At 49.3% G+C, this 15,023-nt stretch overlaps 3 protein-coding genes across 4 annotated transcripts in view; 2 read left to right on the top strand and 1 right to left on the bottom strand.

The window, feature by feature from the left end:
* The window catches only part of Amfr (autocrine motility factor receptor), a 51,428-nt gene that overhangs the window by 35,337 nt on the left and 1,068 nt on the right, over positions 1-15,023 (bottom strand). For both annotated transcript variants that reach the window (XM_076571687.1, XM_076571688.1), the window contains exon 2: positions 3,359-3,451. In XM_076571687.1, the coding sequence (XP_076427802.1) occupies positions 3,359-3,451 (93 nt within the window). The remainder of the gene's footprint in view (positions 1-3,358; positions 3,452-15,023) is intronic.
* LOC143273112 (uncharacterized) lies at positions 8,042-13,511 on the top strand. The gene is made up of 4 exons (XM_076571471.1): positions 8,042-8,177; positions 8,738-8,898; positions 10,582-11,575; positions 13,311-13,511. Exons 1-4 carry the CDS (start codon positions 8,042-8,044, stop codon positions 13,364-13,366), a joined length of 1,347 nt encoding a protein of 448 aa, XP_076427586.1. The 3' UTR covers positions 13,367-13,511.
* LOC143273244 (uncharacterized) lies at positions 11,582-14,515 on the top strand. The gene is made up of 2 exons (XM_076571694.1): positions 11,582-11,756; positions 12,581-14,515. Exons 1-2 carry the CDS (start codon positions 11,599-11,601, stop codon positions 12,834-12,836), a joined length of 414 nt encoding a protein of 137 aa, XP_076427809.1. The 5' UTR covers positions 11,582-11,598; the 3' UTR covers positions 12,837-14,515.

Here is a 15,023-nt window from a genome sequence, read left to right as displayed (position 1 = left end):
ATCGTTTTTAATTTTCCCCTATCCAAAGAATATTTTATGAAGTTACATATACTTGAATGAGTTCCTACTTTAGCACTATATAAAGGAAGATTACAAAGGTCTTAGTATTTCTAATAGTCACCTGCTTTCTAAACAACTAACTGTTACGGTGTTCCAGAAGCAGCAGATTATGTTATTTCTTTGCTATATTATTTTTTAACTGTTTTATGTGTACAAATGTCTGCATATTATATCTGCATCACGTGAGTGCCTGGTGCTCCTAGAGGTCAGAAGTGTTGGAACATCCAACATTGGAGTTACAGATGGTTGTGAGCCAGAATGTGGGTTCTGGGAATCAAATCCTGGTCCTCTGCAAGAGCAATAAGTGCTCCTAACTGCTGAGCCATCTCTCCAGTCCTTATAATCTTTTTCAAATCAAAAACTTTCAGTTGTAAACACTGACACTTTCCTGGGGCAAAGGGACAACAAATAAGTTCTAGCTCTTACAGGTATTAAAATATCTGACTACCCAGCTATTGATGGAGGTAGTAAGAATCTGGGTAAAGATAAGAATGAATGAATGACTTTTTTTTTTTCTTTCTTTTGAGACAGGCTCTCTTTATGTAGCCCTAGCTGTTCTGGAACTTACTATGTGGACTAGGCTGGCCTCAAACTCAGAGATCTGCCTGTCTCGGCCTCCCACATACTGGGATTAAAGGCGTGCGCCACCATGCCCAGCAAAAGCATGACTTCAAAATGGACTTTAATATACGATTTTTAAGGACTGTAAATACTTACAAATTTAAAATAAAGTTAAAGCTCAGAGTATGGTTATGGGGCACCTCTGATTCCAGCACTCAGAACTGGATAACGGAAGCAATAGGGTCCTGAGTTTGAGGTCAACAAGACCCCAACACAGAGAATAGAATTAATTTAAGAATTTAAATAGGGCTCTGACTAGATACCTTGTGTTCAAAGAACAAAGTTAAGTTGGAAAAAGAAAGAAAAGAGTCTCTTCTAGCTCTATCCACCGCAAAGGCAGACCCCAGCAGCAAAGCTACCTCTGCCCTTACACAGTGTACGCAGCTAGTGTGGACCCTGGTTCCAAACACCATGCCCCAACAGAGAAAGCCTAGAATCCTGGGTGGATGTCTGTTTCCTGGGCAGGGAAAGGAGGAGAACTTGACGTATTGCCGGTTACAATTCCTGGCTTTGCTACTGCACAACTGTGGGGTCCTTGACATTTCATGCTTCAGCTCCCCAAGCTACAAAATAGGTCTTAGTACAATAAGTATACTAAGTATATACTAAGTATACTTAGTATAATTCTGTGTCTCACAGAATAGGTGGTGAATTAAGTGATTTAATGCTTAACTGCTTTTTTTTTCCTTTTTCTTTTTCTTTTCATTTGTTTGTTTGTTTGTTTATTTGTTGAGACAGGGTTTCCCTGTGTAGACCTGGCTGTCCTGGAATTCACTCTGGAGACCATGCTGGTCTCAAACTCACAGAGGTCAGCCTGCCTCTGCCTCCCGAGTGTTGGGATTAGAAGCATGTACTACCACCACCTGGCCTGTAATGTGCTTTTTAAAATGCCATAATAGGCATTAAATGTTTTAAATATATTTAAAATCAAAAACTCTCTGACTGGAGAGACGCTCAGTGCTTATAAGCATTTGCTGCTCTTATAGAGGACACTACCTTACCACCCACATGGTAGCTGGCAACCCTCTGTAATCTATGACTCCAGTTCTAGGGGATCCAATTCCTTCTTCTAGCTTCCATGGGCACCAGGCATGCAAATGGCACACGTACATACATGTAGGTAAGACACTCGTATATATAAAAAAAATCTTTAAAAACACACAGAGAGACAGAGAGAGAGAGAGAGACACTAAACACCCTCTCACTGCTCTCAGGCTCTACGTGCTTCACTTTTAGTCTTTCTTCCACCCTAGGTGGGCAGTGTCTCTGCCTCTAAGGTTACTCTTATTCCTTAAACTTTAAGCACCCATGGAGCGAATCTATGTCAATTCTTGGAGTCTTAAATCAAAATAGCTCTTTTTGTTGTTGTTGTTTGTTTTTTGAGACAGGGTTTCTCTGTCTAACAGCCCTGGCTGTCCTGGAACTCACTCTGTAGACCAGGCTGGTCTCAAACTCAAGAGATCCACCTGCCTCTGCCTCCCGAGTGCTGGATTTAAAGATGTGTGCCATCACTGCTTGGCTCTCAAAATAGTTCATAATAAATGCTACTGGGTGCCATTAATAATAAAATAAGCCAACAAAGAACAGCATAAAAGATGTGTTCTATACTGAAAAGGCTGAGTTGGGTTAATAGCAAAAGTTTCAAATGCTTGAAGGTAATGTTTTCTGCAAACTGTGACCTGATACCAACTGCTGCCACTCAGCTTGCCACAGCCTGGTCCACTTCCAACTCAGAAAGACCCAAAGCTTTGAAGAGGAGATTTTGAAGGCGATTTTGAAGAATAAAGTATCAAAAGGAGCTTCTGAGCCGGAAGTAGCAATAATTCCAGCACTGGGTGCTAAGACGTGAAGACTGTGGAGTTCAATGCAGTCTGGTATACAGAGCAAGCTCCAGACCTGCAGAACTACACAGCCAGGTCCTGTCTCAACAAATCAAAATCCTGAAGAAACAGTTATAATGGGACAGACGGGCTCCCCGAGTACAATGAAACAAAGATCAAGGCTAACATTTCTGGTTTTATCACTGTGCTCTGACTACTCATGAAGATGTCCTTGCTCTTGAAAACATACTCTGAAGTTCCAGGGTAATACTGTATGATGTTCACTACTTAATTCCAAAGGGACGAGAAAATCTGCATAAATAAGAAGTGAGTCTGAGGACTAACTGGGAAAATGGCTCAGCACTACAAGCACTTATGACTAAGCCTTGCTCACTAAGAGCCCCCAGCTGAAAAATTGAGGAGGAGAAATAGGGGGAGACTTAAAATTCTCCTCTGGCCTCATGTGTGCAAGTACAGGTGAGTGCACTCATAATATATGCAACGCACGCACACACGCACGCGCAACACTACAAAGTGAATCTGGATAAAGCCCATCCAGGAATTCTTTATAGTATTCAAGGAACTTTTCTATATACTGGAAATTATACCAAATATAATAGTGTTTTTAAAGTTTCTTTTTTTTTTTTTTTTTTTAAAAGATTTATTTATTTATTGTGTATACAGCATGTATGACTGCAGGCCAGAAGAGGGCACCAGATCTCATTACAGATGGTTGTGAGCCACCATGTGGTTGCTGGGAATTGAACTCAGGACCTCTGGAAGAGCAGTCAGTGCTCTTAACCTCTGAGCCATCTCTCCAGCCCCTAAAGTTTCTTTACATGAATCTGTTCACTTACCTGTCTCTCACTCACTCGAAGTGGACCAAACACAATACACTGGATAAGCTTAGCCACCAACATCAAAACACAGCAGGCAGTATTCACCAGAACCTGTACACACATCAAAGAAACAAGTTTAGTTCTGGGGAAAAACACACACAGTGTAAGGTTTCCTCTGGGGAATTAGGCGTCATTCCCAGAGCTGGAACCCTTCTGGTTTCCCCAGTGCAAACCCGTGCTACCAAAGCTACACAGGATGGGACGTGGGGAGAAGAAGCAGCGCTTCATGGCTCACTGAGTCAGACCTGTCCTAGGGTACCCTCCAACAGGCCACCCTCCTCACACTCCTGCCCAGGGGGTACCCTCCTCACACCCCTGCCCAGGGGGTACCCTCCTCACACCCCTGCCCAGGGGGTACCCTCCTCACACCCCTGCCCAGGGGGTACCCTCCAGCAGGCCACCTTCCCTTCAGACTTGACGGGCCCCTACAAAAACTCTGCACTGTCTCTATAAAACTGTATGTAGCAAGCTTGGCATGATGGCACACACCTGGAATCCACACACTAGGAAAGCTGGGGCAGGAGGACTGAAAGCCCAGTCCAGACACCGTCTCAATCAATCAATCAATCAATCACCACACAAAGTATGTCCCTACATGAACATTTAGGTAGCCGTCATGACAGAACTCAAATATGCTGACCGACAAGCAAGGGAGGCTAGGAGGACTTCCAGAAAAAGTCAGGTAATAGAGACCAGTGTCAAAACCAAGGCCTTCTTCCATATGCTAAGAAAACTGTCTTCTTTAAAAAAATTTAAGTGGTATTTTCCAACCTAACCAGCAAATGGGACAAGTCACCTTTCCCTCACTTTGGCTCCTGTCATTGTTTGAGACAGATTTTCATGTACTCCAGACTGGTCTTGAACTTCTTAGTCTCCCACCTAGGATGACAGGCATGTGTCACTATGCCCCACCTGGCTGTCCCTCTACTTTCAAAAGCAAATTGTAACGGGGGGTGGGGGGGTGGGAGGGGGTGGGGTGGGGGTGCCCCCCCACCCCCCACCCCCCGCACGAAGTGTGAGGGAGAAAAGGGGAGAGGTGAGGGAATATGACACCCTCACCTCTCTCCAGGTTCCTCTGTATCTCCCACCAGCTCTCCAGTGGTAGAGCACATACTAGCAGTCCTAACTCAATACAAAAAGATTAAATCATGTTTAGTTCTATTCTGTTGCCTAATGGGGCCAAGAAGATATTTTTAAAGGATTAAAATAAAAATAGTTCCACTGGGGGAAAGAACTGTTTGATATCGAAGGATTTGGTATTTAAATCCTTCGATTAATTAGGTGGGGAAAAATAGTTCATCAAAAATCCTACAGCCTTTGACTCCTTATACACCCAGCACTTCAGAGGCAGAGGCAGGCAGGTTTCTCTGAGTTTTCTGTCTGTCTGGTCTACAGAGCAGAGTTCCAGGCCAGCATGGCTACAAAGTGAGAGCCAGTCACAAATAAAACAAAACAAACCCCAGAATCATACGGTCACAGTTTGGTCACAGCTGCCTTAAACTCTAGGTCTAGAAGATCTACCATCCCTAGCCTCCATGGCCACACATGAGTACTTAATACAAAATCAAATCTTTATAAAAAGGAGAGATAGCTCAGCAGTTAAGAGCACTGGCTATTCTTCTAGAGGACCTGGGTTCAATTCCCAGCATCCATGTGGTGTCCCACAACTGCCAGTCTCATATCTAACACCCTTCATTTTACACACACACGCACACGCACACGCACACGTACACAGACATACCATACATGCAGGTAAAACACCCATACACCTATAAAATAAAAATAAATAAAATCTCAAATAGAATTTTAAATAAATTTTTTTTCAGAGACCTGACAATACTCTTCTTTAAGGTGCCGAAGTAAACTTACAAAAGGTGCATGTCCCCTGTATTCTGCCAGTCAATGAGGACTTCAGTCATGTAAATTAGAAGTTGGCACACAAAACCACAGCCCTCATACCCAATCTCTCTTCACCAGGCAAACAGGGTATTTTTAAAAATCAACAAAACCCCCAGCTTAACTGCAACACGTTTATTAAAAAAGGCTTCTTCCTGGTTTACATATCATCATGTGAGTTTAAAAACACAAATGCAATACATCCAATAAGTGCTCAAGGAACGGGAGAAAGGTAGAAAAATGAGGTCTTGACCCTGAACTCAGAAACCAAACTTAGAGTCTGTCATTCCTTCTCTACCCCAAACAGCACCTTTGTACCTCGGCCACAAAACAAACTTCAGTTTTACCACTTTCAGTTAAGCTTTTTCAAGTTTCTGACTTAAAGAAAGTACGTATAGAAAGTTTCTTTGAAGGGCTGGAAAGACGGCTCAGCAGTTCGGAGCTCTTCCTCCTCTACCCCAGGTAGTTCAGTCCCCAGCAACCACAGGTTCACAACCACCTGTAACTTCAGCTTCAGGGGATCCAACACCTCCTGGTCTCCACAGGCACCTGCACTCACCTCCCCCCCTACACACACACACACACACACACACACACACACCACACACATACACACCACACACACACACACAATTTTTCTTTAGTCTTTTTTGAAAAGTTCAATTTATACTCTCTCCCACCTCCAACAGCAAAAGTCTCTCATAATCCCATCAACCCATGATAAACATTTCTATTTTAATCCAAATGAGATCTGAAAATCAGTGTGTCTAAGCAAAACAGGGCTTGAAAAAGCCGATGGAGCCACTCCTGGTGACAGACTTCTCATCGAGCTACATGAGAGGCAGAAGCAGGAGGGCTGCAAGTTCAGGGCCAGCCTGGGCTACTTAACCAGACCCTGACTCAAAGAACAGAGAGAGGGGAGGGGAAGGGAAACGGAAGGGAAGAAGAAAGGAGATAACCACTAGGAAGAAAATGTATTTAAAAAGAAATAACCTTCACAAGAAAAGGAAACCAACAAAGAATTGGAAGAACTAACATTGTTTAAAGGTTCTGAACAGTGCTTTACTGGAATACTTTAATGACTATTAACAACAGACTAGTCTACATCTCTAGTTATAGGACAAAGTCTCTGGGCTGGAGAGATGGCTCAGTGGTTAAAGCACTTGTTGCTCTTGCAAGCACCCACTTAGTTCCCAGCACCCACAGAATAGTTCACAGCCACCGGGAACCCCTGTTCCAGAGAATCTAAATGCCTTCTTCTGCCCTCCAAACACACCAGGCATGCATTAGTACACATTTATATATGCTGGCAAAACATTCATACCCATAAAAATAAGTCTTAACATTTTAAAGAAAAAAGCCTTAACTTCACAAGTATTGTGTCATTTTAATAAATATAGTAATTTCTCCATCTCAGCTGAAACTAACGACTGAGCCAAGCACGGCGGCCCAGGTCTACAGGAGTCCTATGGGGGGGGGGGGGGGCCCAGGTCTACAGGAGTCCGGGGGGGGGGGGGTGCAGCCCAGGTCTACAGGAGTCCTATGGGGGGAGCCGCGGCCCAGGTCTACAGGAGTCCTGGGGGGGGGGTGCAGCCCAGGTCTACAGGAGTCCTATGGGGGGAGCCGCGGCCCAGGTCTACAGGAGTCCTATGGGGGGGGGGCGGCCCAGGTCTACAGGAGTCCTATGCGAGGAGGGGGGGGGCGGTCCAGGTCTACAGGAGTCCTATGGGGGGGGGCGGCCCAGGTCTACAGGAGTCCTATGCGGGGAGGGGGGGCGGCCCAGGTCTACAGGAGTCCTATGGTGGGGGGGGGGGAGGCTGAGGCACAGACACTGGCAAGGAGAGCAGGCAGCGCAGTCTGTCCTGAGCAACCAGAGCTGTCTCCAAAACCAGAAAAGAAAAACAAATCAAAACAAGTGTCCCTAACTGGAGCAACACTTCAAGTCCCAGAGCTATGGAACAAACAAGAACCATAAAGTCAAAACTTAGCCAGCACTCGGGAGAAAGAGGCAGGCGGATCTCTGAGTTCCAGGCCAGCCTGGTACAGAGTGAGTTCCAGGACAGGAACCTGGAAATCTTGTCTCAAAAAACAGCAAACTAACAAAAACCCCACGCAGCTTAGTTGCAGTAAGCCTGATCTGAGCAACTGCTTCCTTCACTTAGACAACAGTGAAGAGCTGTTTTAATATTTTATCTGCTCTATACAGCTACTACTTTTTTCTCATAGGCAGAATCCAAACAAGCTAAAAGCGTTCACCTGTATAACAGCAGAAAAATAGAGCGCTCGTGTCCATCACTGAAGACTTATTCACTAGGTAAACACACATCCAGTGGATCCACATGAGGCCCTAACATCATCCCAGGAAGGGATATGTAATTGGTATGTCAAGGTAACTTTAGATAAAAATTCAAAGGAGCGACCACGGGGAGGGGGGGGTTCAGATGTGAAACAAAGAATGTGTTCCCATGGACACACGTGTAATGCACAGAAATGAACAGTGTAAACGACTTGAGACAATCTGGATGTTATGCAGGTTCCCACTACAAGCCAGCACCAGTTACAAGAAGCTGCCAACCGGAAACAGGTGGAGGGAGACTGACTTTCACTGTCTATCACTTCTGTTTCCTTTGGCCTTTGAACGATGAACTTGTAGAGTCTGTCTTTAAAATTTTTAAGTTAGAACTGACCTGACCAGTTCTGAAATTCCTTTTCTCACCACATGTGGCCCAAGAGTGACAACTGAAGATGGCTGTCACCAGCTACAAGTCAACCCGGGCACCACCCCTGGAGCAGCGAGAGCTTCAAGGCTTCCTCACCTCCCTCCTCACAGCAGGGCTACCTCCGGGTACCTACTGCTCCATCCCACCCTCTCAATGTCCCGGTAAGTCCGAAGATTTGCCTAGGTCAGGGAGCACTCTGCAGACCTGACACTCGTCCCCACACAACACTGAGCCTTACCTGTCCCCCGCCCCAATTCTCTGCTTAAGACCCTTGCCATCTCCCGAGGCTGAGCGTCCCCACAGCACTGCTTTCCCCGGCCTCCGAACCCCACTGGGTTTTGTGTATCTATCACCACCTATCGTAGTCTGCCTTAGTTACATGTGAGTCATTCTAGGGTAGGGGGAAAGTGTTGCTCACGGCCGGCTTCCACAGTGCTGAAAACAGCATCTCTGAAGGGTTTCCACCTAGGTGTGCTAATACAAAACCTCCTGCAATACTGATTGTGTTCTACAAAGGCACGTTCTGGAGAGCCTAATAAACAAAATAATAACGAGTAAGGTTCGCAACCGACAAAGGACCAGTTCTTGTCATCCAGCTTGACCTGGGCAGTGGTGCATTTTTGTTTTAATGGGGGGGGGGGTAAAATATAAATGCCTAGGAGTAGGGTTCAAGAAGCATCCACAAAGGCCCACCACACAGTCACTCACTGTTACCCGGCAGGCCACAGGGGAGGTGTTTTGGGAGTGCTGAAGCACAAAGTGCTAGATGATAAGGAAAAAGAAAAAGAAATTCGGTGCGCACAAGAAAGGTCTGGGCAGCCACCGTACAACCAAAATGAGCATGCCAAAACTCCAGAAGAGAGGGAAGAAAAACTGCATCGAGTTCAACTGAGAAATGGGGGGGGGGGGGATGATGATGATCAATTTGCATGCAGCAAGACCATAGGAAGAAAAAAAATTGTTAAAAACAATTCTCAGAAAACCCAAAAGGCCTTAGGTAATGTTTTATGAAGCGGTATTAACCTTGGAATTTGAACATGGGTTTTGCAAGAAGAAACTTACGAAAAAAAAATCATTAAACAATACTACTGGCTGTTCTAGCTTTGCAATGGTGGTTCCTGTTGAAAGTCCTGCTCTCTGAGACCTAAAACAATGCATCAAGAACTACACTATTTAGTCTTCGTATTTGTCAAAAGCATTCGTCACATCATTCTAAATTTTTATCCTTTAATTCAAGTGCAACGAGATTGGAAATTAAACAAGATGCGAATTGAATTGAAAGACCCCCGCTCCATTATGAGGATATGGGGCGTTGGGCCGATGTTATGCCCCCCCCAATAACTTGGCCTTAGAAACGCCATTCTGCAGGAATCAGAAAAACAGGAGTTCACAGCCATAGCCAGCTACCCGGCCTTGACAGAGATAGCTATGGCCAGCCTTGAGAGAGATAACTGTGGTCAGCAGCCTTGGGAGTAAGACAGTTGATATTTTATGGCGGGCCCCTGGCCTTGAGGAATAAGCAGCTGGCCTGGACAAGGCCAAATCAGCCACACACATATGACCCCAAGTTCACCCTGGCCTTCTTTGAAACAACCAATAGGGACCCTGTAACTATGCTTCTCGCTTCTGTAACCGCGCCTCTGCCCCTGGGATCCCATAAAAAGTCCCCCTTGCCCTAAGAAGGTGCGCAAGTCCTCCAAGAGACTTCGCCCCAGGTACCTGGTCTAAATAAACCCTCTTGCTTTTGCATCTGATCTGTGGTTTCGGTGTGTTCCTTGGGTTTGGGGTCTCTCCCGGAGAAAGATCTCAGCCGGGGGTCTTTCATTTGGTGGCCCGTACGGGGATTGAGACCCCTCCCTGGGACCACCGACCCACCATCAGGAGGTAAGCCGGCCGGCCTTGATTTATGTCATCCCTGTCCAGTCTGAGGGTTGTCTGTTTGTCTGAATGTTAAATGTTGTTTGTTTGTCTCTGCGCCTGCGTCTGATAATCTGTCTGTGTCAGTGGATCTGAAAGGGGGGACCGACGGGTCTGGACTTCGCCGCTGAACCCTAGGAGACGTCCTAGGGAAATCTGAAACCCTGGAAGGGAGTTCCACGGGAATCTGTAGTGCCTTCTGAGGCACGGTCTGAAGTGCCCTCTGAGGCACGATCTGTAGTGCCCTCTGTGGCACGGTCTGAAGACCCCTCCGGGGGCACGGTTTAAAGACCCCTCCGGGGGCACGGTTTTTCTGGTTTTGCTTTCGGTTTGGAACCGAAGCCGCGCAGCGCGTGTCAGTGTTATTTGTATTGGTCTGTCGTTTTTTGTTTTCTGTTTAACCGTTCTCCTCCTAAAAACAGCCATAGGACAGACTGTCATCACCCCCTTGAGCCTCATGCTTAAACACTGGTCAGACGTAAAGACACGAGCCAACAACGAAGGAGTCGTAATCAAGAAAAAAATAGATATAAGATGGCCTCATCAGGGAACCTTTAACCTCAGTCTTATTTCACAGGTGGAGAAAAAAAAGTTTTTGCTTCCAGTCCCCATGGCCACCCGGACCAGGTCCCATACATTGCCATGTAGAGACTCCTGACAACAGAACCTCCCCCATGGGTTAAGCCGTTTCTCTTTCCCTCTGCCCCCCCCGGCGGCAGCAGCGCTCGCCGAATCCCGGGGCCGAGGAAGCCAGATCGGCGGATCCCTCCCACTCCCTGTTCCTCCCTAACCCCACACCAGCAAGTCTTTTCCTCTCCCCGCAGGCCGCTGCTCCGGCGCAGGCGGGCGCGCGGGCAGGCTTGCAAGCGGGTGCGGGAGAAGAGAACGCGCAGGCGGGTGCGCAGGTGGCAGCAGGTTATGGCGCCGACGCGCAGGCGGGGCCGCCGGGAAGCTAGGGCGCCGGGACGCCCCCTGCCCAGTCCCCGCAGGCCGTCAGCGGTGATGGCGGTGGCGGCGGCGGGTGCCGGAGCTCCCCGCGCCTCCTCCCGTCCGCGCGGCCGCGGTGCGGTCGCGGGGGTCCGGGGCGGCGCTGGGGGGGGCTCCCCTCACTCCCCGCTCTCCCCGGCTGTCCATGTCTCCCGTGCGGGCGGAGGAGTCCGCCCCGCCGGGCCGTGGTTTTCCGCGTGGCGCCTAACAGCCAACTTAGAGCTGGTGCAGACCAGGGGATTCTGGTCGCGGGGACCCGCGGCGGCGCAGGCGGGGCCAGGGGCGGGGCCGGCGACCAGCCGCCATGGAGCGCGGCGGCCCCCGGCGCGGCTGGCCGGACCCGGGCGGCGGAGGCCCGCGGCGGCACAGGCGGGGCCAGGGGCGGGGCCGGCGACCAGCCGGACCCGGGTGGCGGGGAGCCTGCGGCGGCGCAGGCGGCCTCGGTCCCGGCAACGCCCCACAGCCGCTCGCTCGGAGGGGCGGTGGATAGCGCGGAGGGCGGCCGAGCGGCGCAGTCGGCAGCGGCGGCGCAGGCGGACATGGGATGTAGCAGGGGCACGCAGGCGGGGCCGGGGATGGGGTCGGCGAGGGACCGCCCCCTGGCCGGCGACCCGCAGCGATGTGCCACGACCGGCTCCGGCCCAATATGAAAAAGGTGACTAGGGGGCGGCGTCACCCATGGACGCCGAGTCACCCCGCCCCGAGTGTTACAACCCCCCCGACAGCGCCGGAGGGACCGGCGGCTCCTGCAGCGGCCCCCAAACAGCGGAGGATGAGTTCCTGCTTCCTCCCCAATTGCCGGTCGCCTACGAGAAAGGCGGGACAAAGCAGCGAAGGTAGGGAACACCTACATCTCTGGCCAGTTGCTCTTAGCGGGTCTCCAGGGGCTCTAACCCCCTACCGATTGGGCTCAGGTTACCAGAAAGAGACGCCGGCAGCGCGTTTTTAAAAAAAGAACTTAGAGAGACACGGAGGGAGAGGAAAAACAAACAAAAAAGTCCTGGCCACTGTAATGTCTCAGGGACAGGTCAGAGAGGGAGTTAGGAAGTTAGGACGGGAGATCAAAAAAAGAACACTGCTTGACAAAGACAAAGTGCTTACTGTAAACAGAGAGGACATTGGGCTCGTGACTGATCAAAAAAAAAAAAAAAAAAAAGCCTCAAGGGTCTCGGAGACCTAAGCCAAGGGTCCTCAATCTGGAAGATTGGGAAGGTCACGGCCAGGAGCGCCCCCCCCCCAGCCCAGACTAACTCTCAAGATGGGGGGGCAGCCAGTGACCTTCCTAGTGGACACCGGGGCTCAACATTCAGTCCTGACCCATACCGGAAGCTCTCTCAGTGACCGCACAGCTTTGGTCCAGGGGGCCACAGGTAACAGGAGGTATCAAAGGACCACCGAGAAAAAGGTTCAGCTGGCATCTGGACAGGACCCAAAGGGACCCCCCTACAAGTCCTAGCCCTTTGAACTGTTCGTGGACGAGAACTCAGGCTTTGCAAAAGGAATGCTGGTACAGAGATTGGGGCCATAAAAGCCCGGTAGCTGCAGGATGGCCCGCCCCCCTGTCTGCGTGGGGAAGCCGCTATTGCTGTTTTGCTCAAGGATGCAGGGAAACTGACTTTGGGACAGCCATTAACTGTGTTATCCTCCCATGCGGTAAAAGCTCTGGTCCAGCAGCCCTCAGATCGAATGGTGTGCAGACCAGTTGTCTCCCTCAACCCCGCAACCCTGCTGCCTGGTTCATGGATGGGAACAGCTTCCTCCAAGAAAGAGAACGGAGGACTGGAGCAGCCGTCACCACCGAATCGGAGATAGTTTGGACCTCACCACTGCCACCTGGAACATCGGCCCAAAAGGCAGAGCTGATCGCGCTGACCCAGGCCCTCCGGATGGCGGAAGCCCGGAGGACCAGGAACTAACAAAGAAAATGGGGGCGAAATAAAGCCCCGAGCGACACGCTTACATCATAGATGGACAGAGGCCTTGCCTACCAAGAAAAAGACCGCTAACGTGGTAACCAAGAAACTCCTAGATGACATCTTTCCCAGGTATAAAATACCCCAGATATTGGGGTCAGACAATGGGCCCGCCTTTGTCTCCCAGGTAAGTCAGGAGGTGGCCAGGCTACTGGGGATTGATTGGAAACTTCATTGTGCATACCGCCCCCAGAGCTCAGGACAGGTAGAACGTGCAAATAAAACCATTAAGGAGACTTTAACCAAATTAACGCTTGCAACTGGCACTAGAGATTGGGTGCTCCTACTCCCCCTAGCCCTTTACCGAGCCCGGAACACTCCTGGGCCTCATGGCCTAACCCCGTTCGAGATCATGTATGGGGCTCCCCCACCAATTGTAAATTTCCTTTACTCTGATATCTCCTCTTTTGCCACTAGCCCTCCAACTGATGCAAAAGACGGTGCAAAAACCCCTGCCTGCCGGGAGCAACTGAACCGCCCGGTGGTGCCTCACCCATTCAAGATTGGGGACTCTGTCTAGGTCCGACGCCATCAATCCAGGAACCTAGAGCCGAGGTTGACGGGATAGCGGCTTGGGTCCACGCGTCGCATGTAAAGACTGCCAAGGAACCCGACGAAGCTGAGGGCACCGAGACATCTAGTTCAACGCTCTCCAAACCCACTAAAGATAAAACTCACCCGGGGGTCCCCTTGATCCCCCTAATAGTCCTCCTGACATTGGGAGGGGCATCACCAGAGAGCCTGTTTCCCTGACGCTGGCCCTGTTACTGAAAAAAATTACCATGGGCGGAATAGCTGCTGGGGTAGATACAAGACTGCAGCCCTTATAGAGACCGGCCAATTCAGACAGCTCCAAGTAGCCATGCTCAACAGAAAAGATTTAAAAGATAGTTCCAAAGGTCACCATGGTTTACGACCCTTGTCTCCACCATTATGGGCCCCCTAATCGTCCTCCTGCTCATTTTATTGTTTGGGTCATACATCCTCAACAGATTGGTGCAATTCATCAAGGATAAGGTTTCTGTTGCCCAGGCTTTGATCCTAACCCAGCAATATCAGAGGCTCAGACAGTCAGAGATAGAGTTAACCCCTTATTCTCCATCCTAAAATGAAAGATTTCATTTGGTACAAAAGAAAATGGGGGAATGAAAGACCCCCGCTCCATTATGAGGATATGGGGCGTTGGGCCGATGTTATGCCCCCCCCAATAACTTGGCCTTAGAAACGCCATTCTGCAGGAATCAGAAAAACAGGAGTTCACAGCCATAGCCAGCTACCCGGCCTTGACAGAGATAGCTATGGCCAGCCTTGAGAGAGATAACTGTGGTCAGCAGCCTTGGGAGTAAGACAGTTGATATTTTATGGCGGGCCCCTGGCCTTGAGGAATAAGCAGCTGGCCTGGACAAGGCCAAATCAGCCACACACATATGACCCCAAGTTCACCCTGGCCTTCTTTGAAACAACCAATAGGGACCCTGTAACTATGCTTCTCGCTTCTGTAACCGCGCCTCTGCCCCTGGGATCCCATAAAAAGTCCCCCTTGCCCTAAGAAGGTGCGCAAGTCCTCCAAGAGACTTCGCCCCAGGTACCTGGTCTAAATAAACCCTCTTGCTTTTGCATCTGATCTGTGGTTTCGGTGTGTTCCTTGGGTTTGGGGTCTCTCCCGGAGAAAGATCTCAGCCGGGGGTCTTTCAGAATTCTTTCATTCCTCCCTTTTTTGGTACAGAACAGCTCATCTTTACGCAGGAGTGGGGAAATGCGAACTTCACCCTTCACCGCCTTCTATTAAACGATTTATCAAAGGACCAGGAGGCTTAATCTACAGCCCCCGGAGTTCACAAATCCCACTGCTTCCTGATGAAGCACAGTGGGAATAATTATAACAAATGAGTTGCATATAATTCTACAAACTTAGAAGATTAACCCCTCAGTCATTTACAGCCTACTCCAGGCACCAAGCGAGAACTCGGGAGGAGATAAGATCCCACAAGCCATAGTAAATCCAAGTGACAAATTTTAAATCCTGGAGCAGCTTGTCGCATTTCTGAGGGTTTAGAGAAGACGCATTCAAGTGCAAGTCAGAGCAAAATTTCCTCCGCTCTGCCCAGCCTGAAATGATGTAATAAACGA

The sequence above is a fragment of the Peromyscus maniculatus genome, chromosome 5 (assembly GCF_049852395.1).
Source record: "Peromyscus maniculatus bairdii isolate BWxNUB_F1_BW_parent chromosome 5, HU_Pman_BW_mat_3.1, whole genome shotgun sequence".
Lineage (NCBI taxonomy): Eukaryota > Metazoa > Chordata > Mammalia > Rodentia > Cricetidae > Peromyscus > Peromyscus maniculatus.
This window is presented reverse-complemented; position numbering and strand designations above follow the sequence as displayed.

Bases quoted from the DNA above. Each gene is read 5' to 3' on its own strand.
- LOC143273244 (XM_076571694.1), top strand. From the start codon at position 11,599: ATGGACGCCGAGTCACCCCGCCCCGAGTGTTACAACCCCCCCGACAGC. The intron at 11,757-12,580 runs GTAGGGAACACC...ATGCGGTAAAAG, and splicing joins GGCGGGACAAAGCAGCGAAG to CTCTGGTCCAGCAGCCCTCA.
- LOC143273112 (XM_076571471.1), top strand. From the start codon at position 8,042: ATGGCTGTCACCAGCTACAAGTCAACCCGGGCACCACCCCTGGAGCAG. The intron at 8,178-8,737 runs GTAAGTCCGAAG...GTTACCCGGCAG, and splicing joins CCCACCCTCTCAATGTCCCG to GCCACAGGGGAGGTGTTTTG. The intron at 8,899-10,581 runs GTTCAACTGAGA...ATTGCCATGTAG, and splicing joins GGGAAGAAAAACTGCATCGA to AGACTCCTGACAACAGAACC.